Raw genomic sequence first — 20667 nt, 5'->3', positions numbered from 1 at the left:
ACCCTTTTAGGGGCAGCCTGCAAAATACCCACCTCAGGCCAGGCACGGTGGCGCACGCCTGCGATCCTAGCAGCTCCGGAGGCTGAGGCAGGAGGATGGCAAGTTGGAGGCCAGCCTCAGCAACTTAGCAAGGCCCTGAGCAACTCGGTAAGACCCTGCCTCTAAATAAAATGCAAAATGGAGCCAGCGATCCCCGAAGAAGCAGGTAAGACATGGCAACTAGAGCTCTTGGGGCTGTTTTCTCTTTGCAAGGCACCCATGTTCCCTCGGGCTGGGATTTGGTGCCAGGCACCCCATGGGTCCCCCAGCCCAGAGACGCTCACGTCTCTGCTAGAAAACGCTGTAGGGTTGGCACAGCAGCCTCTGCACAGCTTCCCGTACGACCCACAGTGCCTGACCCCGCGCCAAAGCCCTGCCTCTAAGTGGCTGCCGGCCTCTGCCGCCCAAGGCCCGGGCATCTGCATGTGCTCCCGCCAGACGCCCGTCCTTTGCGCTCGCACGTTTTATATGGGAGCTTCACCGCTGCCAACGGGATGCGTTGTCGCGCATTGATACACGCACATGACGTAACCAGAGTCTGGCCAGTATCCTTCCCCGGGACCATCCCCTCGGGCCTCTTTACTGATCTCCCTTTGATTTTCTTGAGATTCTCTGACCCTTCTTTTCCTTCTCCGTCTCCAGCTTCCTCCTAGGACAGAAAGCCCACGACCCTTGATCTCCTGAGGTTGGCTTATTTCACTTAACATCACGGTCGGTAGTTCCGCCCATTTTCCTGCCAATGGCATGACTTCGTCCTTCTTCATGGCTGAATAATATTCCATTGCACACACGTACCACGTGTTCTTCATCCAGGCATTCCTTGATGGACACCTGTGCTGGTTCCTGGTTGGCCCTTGTGACTGGAGCTGCAGTAAACCTGGGTGTGCATGGATCACCGTCCCAAGATGACTCTCATTCTGCAGGGTGGATACCCAGGCGCGGTCCAGCTGGGTCTCAGTGCGGGTCTGCTTTGCCTTCCCCGGTTGCTGATGCAGCAGGGCAGTTGCTTGACTCGCACAAGGGGAGGGCCCACCGTCCTAACTGCCGGCTCCCGGACCCGTTTCCCCGGGTAAAAAGTCGGAATGAAGCAGGATCCTGCGCCTCTCGGAGGATTTTTTTAAAGAGCTTTAACGACCTAAGTCTGTGCCCGGAAGCCCTGATGGATTTTCCCGGGTGCACTTGGCATTGACACCGTGTCGTCTACCTCCGGGGATCCCCATCTGCAGCCGGAGCCAGGCTTCGCTCTTCCCGCCCACGTGAGGTCCTTGATACACCCACGTCCATCCTGCCCATCCCGAGGCCTCTAATGAAGGAGCATTTGATGCTGCAAAGACACCCGGCCAGCGTCTCCTCCCGCCCTCGCCCCGCTGCACACGGGCGGGAGACCGGGCTGCGTCCCCACCCATCTCGTCAAGTCCTTCCGCGGAGTGGAGAACTAAACATAAGCGCTCAGACGTGCCCGCAGCAGCCTCAAAATAGCCCTCCATAAAACGACCTCATTGTTTCTCACCGGCAGATAAAACTGCATGTTGGTATAAAGGGTGCTGTGACTTATATGTGACTTTTTCTGGGGTTTAAAAATTTTTTTTTCCTGTTTTTGTAGGTACTGAGGATTGAACTCGGGGACACGCAACCCGTGAGCCACCTCCCCAGCCCTATTTGGATTTTATTGAGAGACAGGGTCTCACTCAGTTGCTTAGGGCCTCGTTTTGGTTGAGGCTGGCTTTGAACTTGGGATCCTCCTGCCTCAGTCTCCCCATCCCCAGGGATGACAGGTGTGGGCCACCGTGCCGGGTGGATACAGTTTAAATTCGCGCAGTGTTTTAAAATGACCTTTCTTTGAGTATCTGGGCTGGGGATCTTTTCTCATGAAAGTTATCTGTGTGTGTTTTACACCCAACCGCAGCTGGCCGTATGCCTGCCAGAATTTCTTTCTTTTTTTTTTTTTTTTTTTTGACCACACTTGATAGTTGTTATTGTTAAAAAAACAGACATAATCAGCCGGGTGTGGTGGCGCTCGCCTGTCATCCCCGCAGTTCGGGAGGCTGAGGCAGGAGGATCGCCAGTTGGAGGCCAGCCTCTGCAATTTAGTGAGACCCTGTCTCTAAATAAAAAATAAACAGGGCTGGGTGTGCGGCTTCATGGTGAAGCATTCCTGTTGAAAAAACAAAATTAAACATCATCCAGTTTTTCTGATTGTACAGACCTGTACTTTCTCACCACTTGGAGGTACTAAGACTCCTGTGTCCCCCCCAAATTAAACCGTCCTCCTCATACTCAGGGCTGCTCCAGCATTCACTTGACACGTGGCCCTAGGTGGACATTTACCCTATACTACCCTTGGGAACGGCCCTCGCCCCAGCCCCGAGCTCGGGTGACTGGTTTCCCACCTGTTTTCTTTGCCACTGCAACCGCTCTCAGGTACCAAGACACAGTCTCACCAAAGCTCACTTCCAGCTTTCCTGCTCTGTGCTCACTGCCCTCTTTCTCTCTCTCCCTCATGAACTTATTTCATTTTTAATTTTTGTGCTTCTGCGGATGGAGCTGGGGCACCACCAACGCTGAGCAAGTAGACGGTCACCGAGGGACCTCCCAAGTCCTCTGAGCCACGGCTCCTAGGGCTGTTGTCCCATCATTGTACTCCGCAGATTTCACGTCATTGCGATCAAAAGGCCAGACGAGAACATCTTACAGGAGGAAAAGTGTAATTTCATTCATGGCTTCAGAGGCTCAGTCCATGGTGGGTGACTCCATGGCTCTGGCCCAAGGTGAGGCAGAACAAAATGGCGGAAGGGCCTGGAGGAGGAGAGCAGCTCAGGACGTGGCACCAGGAAGCAGAGAGAGCTCTGCTCACCAGGGACCAGATATAAACCCCATGGAGCCAGGGACAGGATATAGTCCCCAAGGAGCCAGGGACAGGATATAGTCCCCAGGGAGCCAGGGACAGGATATAGTCCCCAAGGAGCCAGGGACAGGATATAGTCCCCAAGGAGCCAGGGACAGGATATAGTCCCCAAGGAGCCAGGGACAGGATATAGTCCCCAAGGAGCCAGGGACAGGATATAGTCCCCATAGAGCCAGGGACAGGATATAGTCCCCATAGAGCCAGGGACAGGATATAGTCCCCAAGGAGCCAGGGACAGGATATAGTCCCCAGGGAGCCAGGGACAGGATAGAGTCCCCAAGGAGCCAGGGACAGGATACAGTCCCCAAGGAACCAGGGACAGGATATAATCCCCAGGAGCCAGGGACAGGATATAGTCCCCAAGGCATGTCCCCAGTGACCCAGCTCCTCCAGCCACACCCCACCTGCCTACAGTCACCACCCGGTTAGTCCAGTCAAGTGGATTAATCCACTGAGCAGGTCACACCTCCCGTAAGCCAATCACCCAGCTCTGAACATCCTGCCTGGTCTCACACGAGCTTTGGGGGGTCACGTCACCTCTAAACCATAAACATAACAATCTGAGTCTCTGTCAACCACCACTTTTATATACGTCACTTTTAATTTTCAAGCATTTCTCCGATTTGCCTCTGGGCCCCACAAGATCTAGAGCCGCTCGTCCACCACGCCAGACTCTCCTGCGTCGTGAGGAGAAGGGCGGTGCCCTCATCGCCCGGCTGTGAGCTGCCATTTGACTCATGGTCTCCATCTTCTCCACCCGCAGATGGGGCAGAACTCAAGCGCGCCGGTCCTCCCTCGGGTCTTCCTTGAAGCCAGTATCTCCTTCCACGGGAACCAGGCTGTCCTGTGTTGTGGGTTCACAGAGCTCGTCCGTCTTCTGTCTGGACCTCCCGGGGGACAGTGCTGTCCCCGGATTCTGCGAGCCGTCTCCAACACAGGCTGGGGTCTGGGGTCTGGGGTGGGGCTAGTGGTTCAGTTATCAGTTTCCTGCATCAGAGTCGGGATCCTCCTTTTATGCACATCCCGCTGAAGTTTTGTCACCAACAACGGTCACTTCCGATCACTTCACTTCTCTTCCTGATTGGAAAACATCAGGTGCATGGTTCGTCCTCAGCGGGGCTCGTTCCTCTTTTTAAACAGTTTTCTCCAGTTGTCAATGGATCTTCCGTTTTATTGACACGCGGTGCTGAGAGTCGAACCCAGAGCCTCGGACGTGCTAGGCGAGTGCTCTGCCACCCAGCCCCAGCCCCAGCCCCTTCGAGGAGGCGAGGTTTTGTAGAGAGGGTCTCCCAATCCTAGGGGGGTCAAGGCTGGAAAGTGTCCCTTCCTAATGTTCAGCGTGGGTTTTTTTTTTTTTTTTTTTTTAAGCTTTTGGCATAAAACAGAGGCGCTCAGTTGAATGTCATGGAATCTGTCAATCTTTCCGTTCAGGGTCGCCCTCATTTATTTATTCATTTCTTGCACTGTGCCAGGGTCTCACCCTGCCAAGCAGGTGCTCTGACCCAGAGCCCCAAGGGCCACCTGCTCTTATTTAGGGAACTGCTCTCCAGTGTGGGTTCAGAGACCCACACGCTGGTTTCATATGTACGTTATTTATATTCTTCCTAGTTCCAGAGTTGTTCTGTGACCGTTTGGATGTGAGGGTCCCCTAAAAGATCACAGGGGGACACAATGCATGAAAGCTCAGAGGTGAAATGCCTGGGCTCTGAGAGGTGTAAACCAACAGTGGATTAATCCACTTCAATGGATTAACTGGGTGGTGACTGTGGGCAGGTGGGTACAGCTGGAGGAGGTGGCCACTGGGGACATCCCCTAGGTACTATATCCTGTCCCTGGCTCCTTGGGGACTATATCCTGTCCCTGACTCCTTGGGGACTATATCCTGTCCCTGGCTCCCTTGGGGACTATATCCTGTCCCTGGCTCCTTGGGGACTATATCCTGTCCCTGGCTCCTTGGGGACTATATCCTGTCCCTGGCTCCTTGGGGACTATATCCTGTCCCTGGCTCCTTGGGGACTATATTCTGTCCCTAGTTCCATGGAGTTCATATCTGGTCCCTGGTGAGCAGAGCTCTCTCTGCTTCCTGGTGCCACATCCTGAGCTGCTCTCCTCCTCCAGGCCCTTCCCCATGATGTTCTGCCTCACCTTGGGCCAGAGCCATGGAGTCGCCCACCATGGACTGAACCTCTTGGACCTTCAATGCTCACTACCGCCCCCAGTGGTCGGCTCAGGAACTGCAGGGTGCGCCATGGTGACCCTCTGAACAGCTTTAAGATGGACCTCTTGGTCCTTCAGTGCTCACTACCGCCCCCAGTGGTCGGCTCAGGAACTGCAGGGTGAGCCATGGTGACCCTCTGAACAGCTTTAAGGTGGACCTCTTGGTCCTTCAGTGCTCACTACCGCCCCCAGTGGTCGGCTCAGGAACTGCAGGGTGCGCCATGGTGACCCTCTGAACAGCATTAGGAGGAACCTCTTGGCCCATCAATGCTCACTATCGCCCCCGGTGGATGGCTCAGCAACTGCAGGGTGCGCCATGGTGACCCTCTGAACAGCATTAGGACGGACCTCTTGGCCCTTCAACGCTCACTACCGCCCCCAGTGTTCGACTCCGGAACTGCAGCGTGAGCCATGGTGACTTTCTAAACAAAATCAAACCTTTGTGAGCCGAGATTCAGTGGCGACGTTGTGTCAATGTCACCTCTAACTTGTGCCAGAGCACCCTTGTCATCCCCAAAGGCGACCCTGAAATCCACCCAAGGTCACTCCACCTTCCTCGTGGCCACCAAATAGCCCACTTTCCATCTCTTTAGGTTTCTCTCTTCTGGACATTTTATATCCATGGGATCCTGTGTCTGTGCCCGTTGGGTCTGGCTTCTCTCACTGAGCACCTTGTTTTTATGTTGTAGCTGGTGACAGGGCTTCATTCCTTTTCCTGACTGAGTAATACTCCACTGCAGGAATGGACCACCTTATTCCTTTTCATGGCTGAGTAATATTCCACAATGCGGAAGAAGCACATGGTACAGATCCATTCATCCTCTGATGGACACGGTACTGCGTCTCCCTTTTGCTTTACCAACAGTGCTTCAACGAACATCGTTTGCAAGTGTTTTCTTTGAACACCTGCTTCCACTTCTGGGTGGTATATGCCTAGGAGTGGGGTTTTGGATCCTACCATCCTTCATCTATTTTAATAAAAAAAATTTTTTTGGTACCAGGGATTGAACCCAGGTGTGCTTAACCACTGAGCCACATCCCCACCCCTTTTTAAACTTTATTTGGAGACAGGGTTTTGCTGAGTTGCTTAGGGTCTTGCTAAATGGCTGAGGCTGGCCTCCAGTTTGCGATCCTCCTGCCTCAGCCTCCTGAGCTGCTGGGACGACAGGCATGCACTGGCCTGACCAGCTCTGTTTAAGTCTGCAAGCCAGTTACAAACCTCTTCCTAGAGCAACCGTGTCACTTAAGAGCCCACGTTAAAGCGTTCCAATGCCCCCAAGCATTCGCCAACACCTGTTATTATCTAGCCCTTAAATTTTGGCCGTCCTAGTGGATAACGAGGGAGTTTCTCCCTGTGGTTTTGATTGGCATTTCCCTCGTGACCGGGATTTGCTCACAACGCGTACGACAGGCCCCTCTCCTCCTCCTCCCGACACCCCCACAGCCCTATAAACTGCCTTCGCCCATCCCTTCAAAAGCACCCAGCCTCAGCAACGCCCAAAAAACGCCACTCACCTGAGCTCGGCTTCTTGGTCGGTTCTGTGAACAAAGAGAGAAGATAAACTCAATGAGCAGTGAAGATTTATCAGCAGCTCAAACAAAGGCCCCTGATGCGCTCGTGAAAAAAAAAAAATGAAAATAAAATGCAAAGCCATAAAGAGTCTGAGCGCATTTCCCACAGAGCACTGTGCAGCCATGAAAAAGGAAACTCCCTCGTGTAGATGCCCACTGGCCTGCCCTGGGCTGTGTGGGTGCCCACGAGATGGCCAATCCGGCTGGGAGCATCCCAGACAGGTGAGCGTGCTCGCCGGGTGCCACACACCTTGGGACGGGAGGTTTCACCCCTGTGGAACCACACGTGACAGAAGTGGGGAAAAACCATAGTGAGACATCCCTGGCTCTCCAAATGGCGCCTCCTCTCACTTTCTCTCCCCCACTCATTTATTCACCCTGCAAACGTTTACTGAATGCCCACGGGTGCCAGGAAAAGGGGGTGTGGGGATATCTGTGGCCTTGCGAGGTCAGGATTCTTGGATGTGGGTATCAGGTGGGGAGTGCTCAAGGCGCCATCCTGCTCAGTGACCTGGCTGTGGGTGTAGGTGGGCCTGTGGGGACAGCATGAGGTTGGGGTCCTCACAGAGTTGAGCAGATGGGAGTCCCACTGGTGTCCAATGACCACAGTCCTTTCAAGGACCAGGGTATTTACTAGAAGTTCAGTCTGAAGAGTCGTCTGCCATTAGCCGGCTAAGGCGTGGCTGGGGCCCCAGTGGGAACAGGTACACAGCACTCCCGTCCCCCCCCCACGCCTGAGCCCCGATAATCTACTTTCCGTCTATGTGGATGCTATGGTTTGGATATGGGGTGTCTCCGAAATCCAGTGTCAGGCAGGAAGGTTCAGAGGTGAGACGGCTGGGTTTCGAGAGCTGGAACCTCGTCAGTCCATCCTGCACTGACCGGGTGGCCACTGTCGGCAAATGGGCCGTGGCTGGAGGGGGAGGGTCCTCCCTGGGTCCCCTTCCCCTCCCTCAGCTTCCTGTCCATCATGAGCCCAGTGCTCTCCTCCTCCAGGCCCTTCCGCCATCTTGTTCTGCCTCACCTTGAGCCAGAGCCATGGAGTCGCCCACCATGGACTGAACCTCTGAAACCATGAGCCACAATAAACCAGGTGGTAACTCAAGGCAGGTGGGGTGTGGCTGGAGGAGCTGGGTCACTGGGGATATGCCTTGGGGACTATATCCTGTCCCTGGCTCCCTGGGGACTATATCCTGTCCCTGGCTCCCTTGGGGACTATATCCTGTCCCTGGCTCCTTGGGGACTATATCCTGTCCCTGGCTCCTTGGGGACTATATCCTGTCCCTGGCTCCATGGGGACTATATCCTGTCCCTGGCTCCTTGGGGACTCTATCCTGTCCCTGGCTCCATGGGGTTTATATCTGGTCCCTGGTGAGCAGAGCTCTCTCTGCTTCCTGGTGCCACGTCCTGAGCTGCTCTCCTCCTCCAGGCCCTTCCGCCATTTTGTTCTGCTTCACCTTGGGCCAGAGTCATGGAGTCGCCCACCATGGACTGAGCCTCTGGGACCTTGAGCCCCAAATCAACTTCCCCTCCTCTACGTTGTTCCATGAGGTCTTTTGCTCCCCACAATGAAAAGGCAGCTCACATAATGGATTTCCCTATTCTGCACCCTTCACATAAAACAGGATCATGCATGATGTCACTTTTGGGGTCTGGCGTCCTTCATTCAGAACGTCTTCCAGGTCCATCCACATGGTAGCCTAAGTCTGCCTTTTTATGACTGAGTACTATTCCACTGACAACGGTCCATTCGTGTCTGTCCGTGGGAAGACGTTTGGCAGGAGCCCTGCCAAACCACCTCGGCAGGAGCCCTGAGCTGTTCCTATCGCCCCGAGGACAGTTCCTACCTGCCCTCCGGGAAAACCGGGGTCAGAGACAGAAGTGGGGGTAGAGAGGCGGCAGAGGGCCAGCCCGGCAGTGCCCAGACCCGAGGGTTCTTCCTGGGTGTCGGCTGGTGTTGGATGTTTCTCTCCATAGAAATCTGCTCCCCCGCGTCTGCCTCCCAGCCAACCTGCTTCCTAACTGCCTTCTTTTCTGCCATTCACAGAACTCGGACTCCATCCGAATGCCAACCTGACCTCCAGAACCTTCTCAGGAACTTGGGAAGCCACATTTTGACTGCCTGGCCCACCAGAACCTTCAGGGAGTGAGCACGGAGATTCAGGGCCAGTGCGGGTCCTGCGGTCTCCCCAGAAGGGATGAGAACTGACCACAGGCTCAGACGTAGCAAGTCGGGCGTGGAGACCGAGGGTCAGAGAAGACCTCTGCAAAGAGACTTGGAGAAGGTGTCTGCGGGTTTTCCTGAGCTGTCTGCCTTCTCGGGTGGGGAGCAGCCATCTCAGCGCCCAGGGGTTCCCGGCACCGCCCGAAGTGACCACCCAGCCGGGACCAGGCCAAGCTCCCCTGGAAACACACTGGTACTTACCAGGATCGTCCAGCGCGTCCGACAAGTCGAAGTCTCTCTGAGCTGTTGGGAGCAGAGAGGGCATACGTCACACTGGGAAGCAAAAGGTGACAAGCCAACAGCGGCAGGGTCCCCTGCGTTCCTGCCTGGATGCCACTTCCTAGGTGCGCCAGTCCCTCTGGGCACCAAGATCACCCCACCGTGCGGCCTGCTGGAGGAGCAAACTCCCCGAGCTCAGGGGCCTCCACCCGGCTCCCTGAGCTGATGATAATTCCAGCCCCCAACCCAGCTTCCCCAGCAGCCCCTGGACCAAAGAGGAGTCACGGGGCGGTGCCATCAAGCCGGGGGGACAAGGCGGGACCCCGAGCTAGGCCTCTGCTCTCTCCAGGTCCCCGTGGAAAACGTGCGCCGTCTGCGCGTCAGAGTCCCGGTCTCGGGGCGCAAGGATCCCACCGACCGCGGAGGGAAACCGTTTCGGGACAAGGCGCGTCGCCCCTGAGCGTCCGCAGACGCGTCTGGAGGTCCTGGTGCCCCAAAGCGACCCGATCAGGGGCATTTGCATTTGCCTCGCGTGAGGAATTATAAATCTGAATTTAGCTGATTTTTTCACTGATTTAAAACTTATCGTGGAAGCGGGCAAGAGGACATGGAAGCGTTACGGGCACACACGGGCCATTCTGCACATGGGACTGGAGTCTCCGCGGCCCCTGGAGCCACCCCCGGGCTACCTAAGGTGACCGTACGACTGGGTGGACCGTGGGGCCTGTCTAGGCCTGTGGCCGGCATTCCAAGAACGGCACCCTCCCGCTGCCCCAGGACCTTGGCATCGCCGACACCATGTTTCCCAGGCGAGAAGCCCGGGGCGCGGGCAGGCGAAGGGCCACAGAGGCAGAGGCAGCTTTTGCACTTGACTCGGGCTCAGCCATCAGGTCCAGAAGGAGGCCAGGGAGCCCGCACGGTGTGTCCCCAGCCACACGTCTCCGTTCCCGGGTGGCCTTGCCATGGGGGAAGGTCAGAGAGCTGCCATTCAGGGGTGCACGGTCCCTGCCATGGCCTCAGACAGGACCCCGTGGGCAGATTCGGGCCAGTGCAGAGGAGCAGGTGCGTCCGCAGCTGAGGGCAGAAGCCTCCGCGCAGGCGCACCCGGCCTCTGCTGGAGGCTGAAGCTGGTGGCACGGTGACAGGTCACTTCTCCCAAAGGCTGGGACCCTACAGGTCCCTTCCAGTCACCCTCTGCATCCCCGAGACACCCTGGAAGCTGGTCCACATGGAGAACAATGAGGCCCCGCTTTCATTCCCAGCTGTCTTGGTCTCCAGGAGGCTGGAGAAGAGGAGAGGGCCTCCCAGGACTCCTACCACGGCTTTAACCCCCAGATCTCCTCAGGCACCTCTCCCTCTGCAGCTTCCCGGGCACCGAGCCTCCCTCCCTGCCCAGATACCTGTCCCCTGTCCCCAAGTCACACATCTGGGTCATGCACAAAGCTCAGGAATTTGGATTCTGTCCTCCCTTCACGGTGTACAAACAACTGCCACCACATCACGGGGACTCTTCCCAGCCTCTTAGGCAGCCACCTCCCTCCTGGGTGCTCACGAGGCCACTCCTGGCCCACATTCCTAGCCACGTGGGTCTTATCTCGCTCCATGAGGAGCCTCTGACAGGTTGTTTCACAACAGCTCTGAGGGAGGAGGCTGAGGGAGGAGGCCAAGGGAGGAGGTCGAGGGAGGAGGCTGGCTGTTATCGCAAAAGCCAGGCCAGGCGGGGTGTGCTCCCCAGATGGCCCGTTGCCATGCAGCAGGGGTGTCTTGAGCCAGCTATGAGGTGCCTTGGAAGGACCCAGAGCCCGGTCCTTCTCTGTCTCCGATTCCCTTCTCAACAGCCTCCTTCGGCTCTGAAAGGCTGCAGGTGACCCTGGGGTCAGGCAGGGACAAGGGCGGGGCCCAGAGGAATGGCGGACTGTGGGCTTTAGCTTTCGCCTGGTTCTGAGAGTTGCTTTGCAAGCAGGCGTTTCTGCCAGATGTGACTCACGCGCACGTGGGGAGGGTGTGGGTCTCACCCGAGCCTCCTGGTTACATAAACAGCCAGCCTCCCTCGGAAGCCAGGCCTTGCAAGAGTTTTCGGTTCTGCAAGACCGGCAGGAATTTGCTCTCAGGTGGGGGTGGGGCGCGCCGTCCTCGGGAGAGGGGCCCACAGCCCAGAGTCCCCGGGCCGGCAGGGGACTCTGCAGCCCTGACTCAGAGCTGACTTTGCTCTGGCAGGAGGGGGACAGTCTGTTTCTGATTTGCTTTCTTGTTGCTTAGCGAGCGCTTGGTGGCTTTTAATGAAACCCTGCTGTTCTGGAATCCCTAGGCCCCAGGGCGGAGCGGGGAGTCAGCTGGGCTGGCGAGTCTCCCGCGGCCCCTGCGCCACATGGCGCCCCGGTTGCAAAAGTGGAGCCGGGATTCCTAGGCGGACAGGATGCCTCCAGCTCGCTCCTTCACCTGCCTACGCCGGCAACCAAGTCCCTTCCCAGTTCACACGTCGGGCCTGCAAGATGTCACCCCGGTTCCCAGGGGCCACCCCGAGGCCCGACCTCTCCGTTGACCCTCAGGGAACAGAGCGCAGTAGATCTGGCTCTGGGTCGCCTCCCGGGCTCCAGGGACTCGTTTACTTCCATCCGAAGGAGAAACAGGCCCCAGGCTGGGTTAAAAAAAAAAAAAAAGAAAAAGAAAAAAGAAAACAAACAACACAAAAAGAGCGGCCTTTCCCAAGCCAGGGCGGAGGAGGCCCTGCCGCAGAGCCGCGCGGGGGAATTGAGCGCCAGCCGACCGCGGCGGCCACGGTCACGGTGCGCGCACGCAGCCGGCCGGCCATTGTGTGGTGCAGGCCCCGCGCCCCCTCGTCCGCCTCCCCTGCAGAAGCAGCTGCCCTGGCCAGCGGCCGTCTCTCTCGGGCGGACTTCACCCGCTTCTCCTGCAGCACCAGCGGACCTCGGCCCAGCCGCCTCTGCGCCCTTGCGGACCCCGCGCCCTCCATGCCACAGACAGAGCGGCTGGGCTGGGGAGCTCCGCCGGCCCGGGGGTCCGGGCTGGGTTCTCAGCTCTGCAGACACGAAAGGAAACAAAGTAACAAATTCCTCCCGCCCCGTGTTGACTGCCGGCCTGACTTGGAGGGTGGAGGGTGGATCCGAGCCGCCTGGTTGGCGTAGACACCCCCCGCAGGCGTGCGTGCCAGCGCGGGGTCCCAGAAGGTGCCCCCGCCCCAAAGTCCCGCAGAGCCCGAGTCCTGCTGGAAAAGCCGGGCCAGCGTCCTCTCCAGCGCTCTGCAGGTGCGCGGTGGGGAGCGGAGGCGCCCTGGGTCTGCCTCTACCCCTGGAAGGCCCGCGCCCCTGGCAAGGCTGGGGTGCGCCCTCCCGGGAGCCTACAAACCCGGCCAGGGGGTCTCTCCAGCTCCCAGCGGATCTTGATTGACACGAGGCCTGCCGGAAGTTCCGCCCCCGACTCCCAACTTTTGAGGTTCAGGGGAAAAAAAATCTTGGGGACCCACCAGACGCCCAGACCTGGGGGCCCAGCAGAGAAAAGAGCCTGGCCCTCCGCCTTTCCTGCAGTTCCTGAGAAAACTCCATCCTGTCTCCAGGCCACTCAGCCCTGTGTCTGCCTGGCTCTGCGGGCACCAGGAAAACCACCAAGAAAATGTCCAACCGGGAGGCCAGGAGGCCTGGATGGATGGGTGGGGGGGTGGATGGACGGATGGGTAGACGTGAAGACGGGGCTCTCTGGGGCGACGCAGGAGTGTGCGGACACCCCGGAGATGCAGGATCGCCGGGGGTCCCCTGGGAAAGCCCCCCACCCTCCCTCCAGACAGGTCACTGTGCCGATGGAGGAAAGGGCTTGCAGGCGTCCGGTGCTCTCTGCAGACGTGGCAGGTTTCTGAACAACCGGGTCAGCCCGACTCGGCCGCCCGGCCTGCCGCGTGGATGGAGGGACGCAGGCAGCGCAAGGCTCTCGACAGCCCCAGACCCGCAACTGCAAGGGACGCAGACACACGTGGGGACGCGCAGGCGCCCCCGCTCAGTGTGCTGGGATGAGGAGGCCCAGGGCCTCCAGCCCGGGTGTTCCCTACGCGGAGGCGGCCTTCCTGGGGGACCCGCGAGAGCCACACATCCACCCCGCCAGCCCAGTGGTCGCCCGCCTGCTCTGCCGGGTGAAGAGTGCGAGTCTCGGCCTCTCCCCTCCCTGGTTAGAAGCTGCCCACACGCCGATCCTCCAACACTGGCATTCAGGGCTGGGGGTCTCCTTCTGGGCTGTGCTGTGCACTGCAGGCTGTGGAGCAGCCTCTCTGGGCTGCACACACCAGGAGCCAGGAGCAACCCCGCCCAGGTTGTGACAGCCACCTAGACAGAATTGGTAGATGATAGATAGATAGATAGACAGATAGATGACAACTGAATGGACAGATGACAGACAGAGACTCTATCCTGCAGGTTTTCTCTGCACTGTGGCATCTGGGACTGGAGGTTCTCTGTGCTGGGCTGTGCTGTGCACTGCAGGCTGTGGAGCAGCCTCTCTGGGCTCCACACACCAGGTGCCAGGAGCAGCCTCACCCAGGGTGTGACAAGTCAATTTGTCTCCAGACATTATCAAGTGTCTGCTGAGTCAGAGTCCTCCCTCTGCTGAGAACCACTGGTGTTCACGTCATGGATGGATTCATGGATTAAATAGATGATATGTAGATGATAGGAACCTGGGTGATAGATGGGTAGAGGAAAGATATATGGTAGATACAAATATCGATGGTAGGTGGTTCATGAAAAGATGCATGATGGGTAATAGATAAGAGAGAAAAGATACATAGGAGAGACAGACGAGTGGATGGGTAGGTGGATGGATGGACGGATGGATGGATAGATGGATGGGTGGGTGGGTGGGTGGATGGATGGGTGGATGGGTGGACAGATGGATGGATGGATGGATGGATGGGTGGGTGGATGGATGGATGATGGGTAGATGGATGGATGGGTGGATGGGTGGATGGGTGGGTAGGTGGATGGATGGGTGGATGAGTGGATGGATGGGAGGATGGGTGGATGGGTGGATAGATGGATGGGTAGATGGGTGGATGGATGGATGGATGGATGGATGGATGGATGGATAGATGGATAGATGGGTGGATGGGTGGATGGATGGATGAATGGGTAGATGGATGGGTGGATGGATGGATGGATGGATAGATGGGTGGATGGGTGGATGGATGAATGGATGGATGGGTGGATGGGTGGGTAGATGGGTCGATGGATGGGTGGGTGGGTGGATGAATGGATGGGTGGATGGGTGGATGGATGGGTGGGTGGGTGGATGGATGGGTGGGTGGATGGATGGGTGGGTGGATGGATGGATGGATGGATGGATGGATGGGTGGATGGTTGGGTGGATGGATGGATGGGTGGATGGGTGGATGGGTGGGTAGGTGGGTGGATGGGTGGATGGATGGATGGGTGGGTGGATGGATGGGTGGGTGGATGGATGGGTGGGTGGATGGATGGGTGGATGGTTGGGTGGATGGATGGATGGTTGGGTGGATGGGTGGATGGATGGGTGGATGGATGGATGGTTGGGTGGATGGATGGATGGATGGGTGGGTGGGTGGATGGGTGGGTAGGTGGGTGGATGGGTGGATGGATGGATGGATGGGTGGATGGGTGGATGGGTGGGTAGGTGGGTGGATGGGTGGATGGATGGATGGGTGGGTGGATGGATGGATGGGTGGGTGGATGGATGGGTGGATGGTTGGGTGGATGGATGGATGGTTGGGTGGATGGATGGATGGATGGGTGGGTGGGTGGATGGGTGGGTAGGTGGGTAGATGGACCTATGGATGGATGGGTGGATGGATGGATGGGTGGGTGGATGGACGGGTGGGTGGGTGGATGGGTGGGTGGATGGATGGGTGGATGGATGGATGGATGGATGGGTGGATGGGTGGATGGTTGGGTAGGTGGGTAGATGGACCTATGGATGGATGGGTGGATGGATGGATGGGTGGGTGGATGGACGGGTGGGTGGGTGGATGGGTGGGTGGGTGGATGGATGGGTGGATGGATGGATGGATGGATGGATGGATGGGTGGATGGGTGGGTGGATGAATGGATGGATGGATGGATGGATGGATGGATGGATGGGTGGATGGGTGGATGGGTGGGTGGATGGGTGGATGGATGGATGGAAGGATGGACCTATGGATGGATGGGTGGATGGATATGTAGGCAGGGAGGGAGGGTGGTAGATGACAGGCTGACCGCGAGGACCTGTGGTGTACAGCTTCTCAGCCTGCATCACGGACATTAACCACAGGAGCTGGGCTAAATGCTGTGGCCTGTTAGCGTTTGCAGGGGCCCCTCAGCTGCTCTGCAGCACATCCTCCAGCATCCTGGCCTCCACCCCAGACACCAGGAGCTGTCCCGCCCCTACTGGTGGCACAGGTCTCTGGTCCCTGGTGAGCCATCCTCGGTGTTTGAGAACGGCTAGCCCCAGCACCCCTGCCTGGGAGACAGCACGTGGGACCCGAATGCGCTGCACCAAGCATTTGGGACCCCAGAGAGGCTGCCTCCCTGAGACGGTGCCTGAAGTTAAAGCAGAGGCCGGGCCCTCGGTCATCATGTCTCCGAGGGAGGCTGGACGCCAACCTGGGTGCCCTTGAACACGCGGTCTCCTGGACTCCTGGCCCACCGCCTCTGCGGCCAGAGCTCTGCCAGGTGGGGTCCCGCAGTGAGACATGGGGCCAGCTCTGTGCTGCTGACCCTCTGCACAGCGGAGGCTGAGCATCAACACAGGACAGACCGGCGGGTGAAGTCTCCCCGGAGGCTGCGTGTGCACCCCTAGCAGACCCTCCGAGCCCTGCAGGCTGTCGGAACTGAAAGGAGTCGCCCCCGAACAGGTCCGTCCCGACAGATCCACACCCGAGCAAAGCCCCGGGCAGGAAGGAGGGGTTGGTGCAAAGGCCACCATGCCACCATGCTCACCAACCGCACCACAACCCAGGCTGAAAGCACTTCTGCACACACACCCGCCCGCCCGGCATCTGCCCGGCCTCCTCTGGACCCTGCAGCCCACCCCGAGGAGGTCGGTAGGACCCGTGCAGCCTCCGGCGCCACCGTCCTCCGTCCTCCCGGAGACGCGGCCCCGGGCGACCTCACCAGAACCAGAGCCGGCTGGCCCCACCTTCAGCCTCTCGAGTCTGAGCTCAAGAATCCTCTCTTCTTTCTAAAGTGCCCGGCCTCAGAGGTCCGTCCTGTCAACAGAAGGTGGACGAACACAGGACGTGCTCCGAAAACGTAGGCGCCGCTGTCGGGAACCGGGAAGCACTTGGAACGGTTCCTCTTTCTTTTCTTTTTTGCAGTGTGGATACAGGAAAGCAGCTCTATGCCGACAGGCACAGACTCTTCGTCACGTTGGATCAGGAGATGATGCACAACGGCTCTGGATCTGAATGTGGAAGCCCGCCATGTTGTGGGTGGGTGGATGGATGGATGGATGGGAGATGAGGGAAGGAAGAAAGGGGGGGATGGATGGAGAGAGATCATAAGAGTAGATGGGAGGGTGAGTGGATGGATGAGTAGGTGACATGGATGGATGGATGGATGGACGGACGGATGGGAGATGAGGGAAGGAAGGAAGGGTGGATGGATGGAGAGATCATAAGAGTAGATGGGAGGGTGAGTGGATGGATGAGTAGGTGACATGGATGGATGGATGGATGGATGGATGGGAGATGAGGGAAGGAAGGAAGGGTGGATGGATGGAGAGAGATCATAAGAGTAGATGAGTGGATGTAGGCAGGTAGTGGAGGGTGAGTGGATGGATGGGTAGATGAGATGGATGGATGAACAAAGATAGATAAGATGGATGGATGGATGATAGGTAGGTAGAGAAGATGAGAGATGAATGAATAAATGGTACATAGATGATTAGAATAGATGGATAAATAGATTATTGGGTGGGTGGATGGATGGACTGAATGGTTGTACAGATGAATGGATGATGGATGGATGGATGAATGGATGGATGACGAATGGATAGACAAGATGGATGGATGGATAAACAGATGATAGATGGAGAAATAAATTGGATGAATGATGGATGATAGGCAGATAAGATGAGAGATGAATGAATAGATGGTAGAAGATAGATAATTAGAATATATGGATAGGTCAGTGGTTGGGTGGGTGGATTGATGGATAGATGATAGAAAGGTAGACAGATAGACAAATAGATAAGATGGATGGACGAGTAGGTGAGAGGTAGATGGCTAGATAGATGGACAGATAGGAAGGATGGATGGATGGATAGATGGTAGGTAGAGAGGTCAGATGGGCAGCTGGATGGAAGGATAGAAGATAGAAAGGTAGGTGGACAGATAGACAGACGGCAGGCAGAGAGGTATGATGTCCACGGACCACACACCCTGCTCTGCCATTTGGGATTCCCATTTCCGGGCCTCATATTTTGCAGCTTTTCTTTGGAAGAGCAGGTTTACCCTCCCGCGTTCAGCCCCCTGGACACTAATCCAACAGAGGGGACGGCCAGGCCACCCGCCAGCCTGGAACCCCGGGTTTTCAGGGACACGGCTACCGCACCGTTGTCTGGTTTTGCCCGAGAGAAATCCGATCATTGCAGTAATGACCTGCGCACGTTCGAGGGCTCCGTGGCCACCCGTCACCAAGACGCGCAGCACGCTTCTGGGAATCGAGTGAGCCGGCTGCATCTCCAGCCGCTTGTCCAGGCGTTGCGCTGACCACCCAGGACCCAGCTCCCTGGTCCACACCTCCCTTTCTTTCTTGTGCCCCTTCACATCTCCTCCAGGGTAAGAGCAAGGACCGTTTTGATTTTGGGAGGACGAGGTTCTGTATTAGGAGAGTCTTTAAGACTGAGACTCAGGCACCGCCATGGTGCGAGAGGCAGCAGAAGGGAAAGGAGAGAATACCCCGGAATTACGGCATTGATTGACAGAAGGGGGTTTGCCGGGCCTCCTTGCCGCTCACCGACCACGCTAGCTATTTTAAAGCCAGTCACTTAGTGATGCTGTGTCTGCAAAATCTACATCCTCCCTGGTTGTAGAAGATTCTCGTCTCCTCAGAAGCAACCCCCTGCCCGTTAGGAAGACCCTTCTCCAGGGCAAATACACAAACCCCTTGGGGGATCTGCGTATCCATCTGTCAATCTTGGAGCCTGTCCCAGAGCCCACGGAGAACCAGCAAGTGCACGGACACTCCGTGTGTGCCACCCCTAAACTAACTCACCACAGACAGCAAGTCGTAAAGATCACTAACTCTGTTTTCTCTTGTCAGAAATGTTGGTTAGCTGAGCTCATGACGGATAGACAGACGGACGGCAGGCAGAGAGGTGACTTGTCAATCAATGCCTTGCTGTCAAGCAGTGCCTTCATTTTCAACAAAAATTCAGGCCAAGGAATTAGACTGCCAATTATTCTTTTTTAAAAAATGAAATATTGGAAACGGTCCTTCTTGGTCTCTGCCGGGGGCTCCTTCCAGGACTTGGGTGGGTCTCAAAAGGCGGCAGTGCTCAGTCCCTCATACGCAACCAGGTAAGTGTTTGCAAATAACCCTGGCACAACGCAGTGTAGACTCTCAGCTGCATCCACAGGACTCAGGGTCTCTAATTCAACGCACAGGCTGAAATCCTAGTTCCACTTTACTCTTTAGGAAACCGTGACTAGGTACAAACGCTCCATCTGCTCAGTACAGACTCAGCTACTTTTTCCCAGTATTTTCACTGTATCTGTTTGGATGTGAGGGGACGGCGGGCTGTGTATGCCCCATCTCTGTACCGTCTACAAATTCACCGCGACCCTAAAATTGAAACCAGGAACTCTAGATTTAAAAGTCCTGTCATTAGACCACGGTGCCCACGGAGGTGAGATCTAAAGGTGGCCTCGGGTTGGGCAGGTGTCTCCTTGAAGTTCCAGGGCTCCGGACACCAGCATCTGCCCCCGGCATCTCCCCCGCCCATAAGCACCCAGCTCCTGTCTTAATAACACCCCGTCCCTAAACAGGCTGAACGAGAAACGCCAGCCCAGACACGGCTCCATGAAGCCTTTTCATTCTTGAACGCGGCTCTTCACTCTTTACAATCCCCCGCTTGGCCCCTTATTCTCTGGAAGGACACTCGGGTCAATTCCGAGGTCCACAGTAAGTCCTTCCCGGGGTACCTCCACAATCAGATGCCCCATCAGATCCCAGAGTCTGGGAGACAGCCCGCTTTGGCTGTTCCTAGTAAAACCCGGCACGCACTCTTCGTAGGATCCCAACTTGCAGGAGCGAAGGACCCAGCGCGATCGCCCTGTGCCAAGTGCTCACCTCGGGCGCGCGTCAGAGCGCACAGCAGCAGCAGGATCCAGGGCAGCCCCCGCCGGGTCTCCATGGCTGGCCGCGGTCCGCGGGAGCTGCGTCCCACGCTGTCCCAGCTGTGATATCCGGCCACCCCGCCCTGCCTTGTTGACTTCTGCTTTCCCCAGCTTGGCAGGAAGAGAGCGATGTGTGTGCGTGGAAAATATGAGTCCAGCGAACCGTTGCCTCTGCCAAAAGCCCAAGGGGGCTCGGAGCTCAGATTCCAAACTCGGCCGCGCGGAGCTCGTAGGACGAGTGCCCACACGCACCGGGACGCCGCGGGCCAGCTTCTCCTGGCTGCCCCAGCCAATCGGCACCTGCGCAGGCCACGGGGAGACGGGGCGGTACCACGTGCCCAGGAGCATCCTGCACACCTGCTCCGAATGCACCAGCTCCTGCGCCCTGGAGGTTGCAGCCCGCACCTGCCCTTTGCTGAGATCTCTCTGGCACCGAGACCCCGCGCTGCTCCTAAGCAAAGGCCTGCGCGTGCGTGCACAGCAGGTGGGGGCGTGGCCTTGGCGATCCCCCAACCCTGCGACCGTAAAGAAACCCCTTGAGCCTCCGTGATCTTCGTGGGCAGCAGAACGAGCAGCCGGGAGCCATTAGAGGGAGTCAGAAGCCCAGCTTTGTAAATTCGGGGGCCTGCCTTATTGGATACGTTCACGGAGTCAATCAACAAACACTCCACACGTATCTGTGGAGCGTGCGTAATGGAGAACACAACGATGTGTGTTGGTAAGCACCGTGAATGCGGGTTGGGAGCTTAGTAATTTTGGAGGCTGGGCATGCACAGGGAGGCCTCGGGGTACCTGGGAGATTCTGGACACAGCCGGTATCACAATGTCTTCTGAAGAGTCTGGTGACCCCAGGCTGGTGGTAAAGAATGGATAGAGAGAAGGGCAGCCAGGTCCACTGTGGGGGCCCGTTCCTGCAGGCGCCATTTCTGTACTCAAGGGCCCAGGACTGAGGCAGCCCCTTCCATCTGGGGACACAGTAAGAAGGTGCTCTGGAAATGTCCTACGGTCTTGAAATCAAGGCGGTAGCTTTAAAACCTCTCCCAGACTCTGCGTGTATTATAGCCCGGCCTCGGCGCTGACCCTGATTAGGGTCCTTCCCTCCTGACCTGGGACTTGTGGCCTTCAGGACCGTGA

The 20667-nt window shown here is 57.2% G+C and overlaps 1 protein-coding gene across 4 annotated transcripts in view; it reads right to left on the bottom strand.

Moving 5' to 3' along the window:
- Xg (Xg glycoprotein (Xg blood group)) overlaps window positions 1-19850 on the bottom strand; it is a 38223-nt gene extending 18373 nt beyond the window's left edge. Inside the window, exons 1-3 of one of the 4 annotated variants that reach the window (XM_047536009.1) lie at window positions 19487-19850; window positions 9159-9200; window positions 6677-6700 (exon numbers count right to left, since the gene is read on the bottom strand). In XM_047536009.1, coding sequence (XP_047391965.1) covers window positions 6677-6700; window positions 9159-9200; window positions 19487-19550 — 130 coding nt within the window. In that variant the 5' untranslated portion in view covers window positions 19551-19850. The remainder of the gene's footprint in view (window positions 1-6676; window positions 6701-9158; window positions 9201-19486) is intronic. The other 3 variants (XM_047536010.1, XM_047536007.1, XM_047536008.1) reach the window with 3 other exon arrangements.
- Between the last annotated feature and the right edge of the window lie 817 nt (window positions 19851-20667).

Source organism: Sciurus carolinensis, chromosome X (assembly GCF_902686445.1).
Source record: "Sciurus carolinensis chromosome X, mSciCar1.2, whole genome shotgun sequence".
NCBI classification, from domain to species: Eukaryota; Metazoa; Chordata; class Mammalia; order Rodentia; family Sciuridae; genus Sciurus; species Sciurus carolinensis.
Note: the sequence above shows the minus strand (reverse complement) of the source record. Positions and strands in the feature narration are given on the sequence as shown.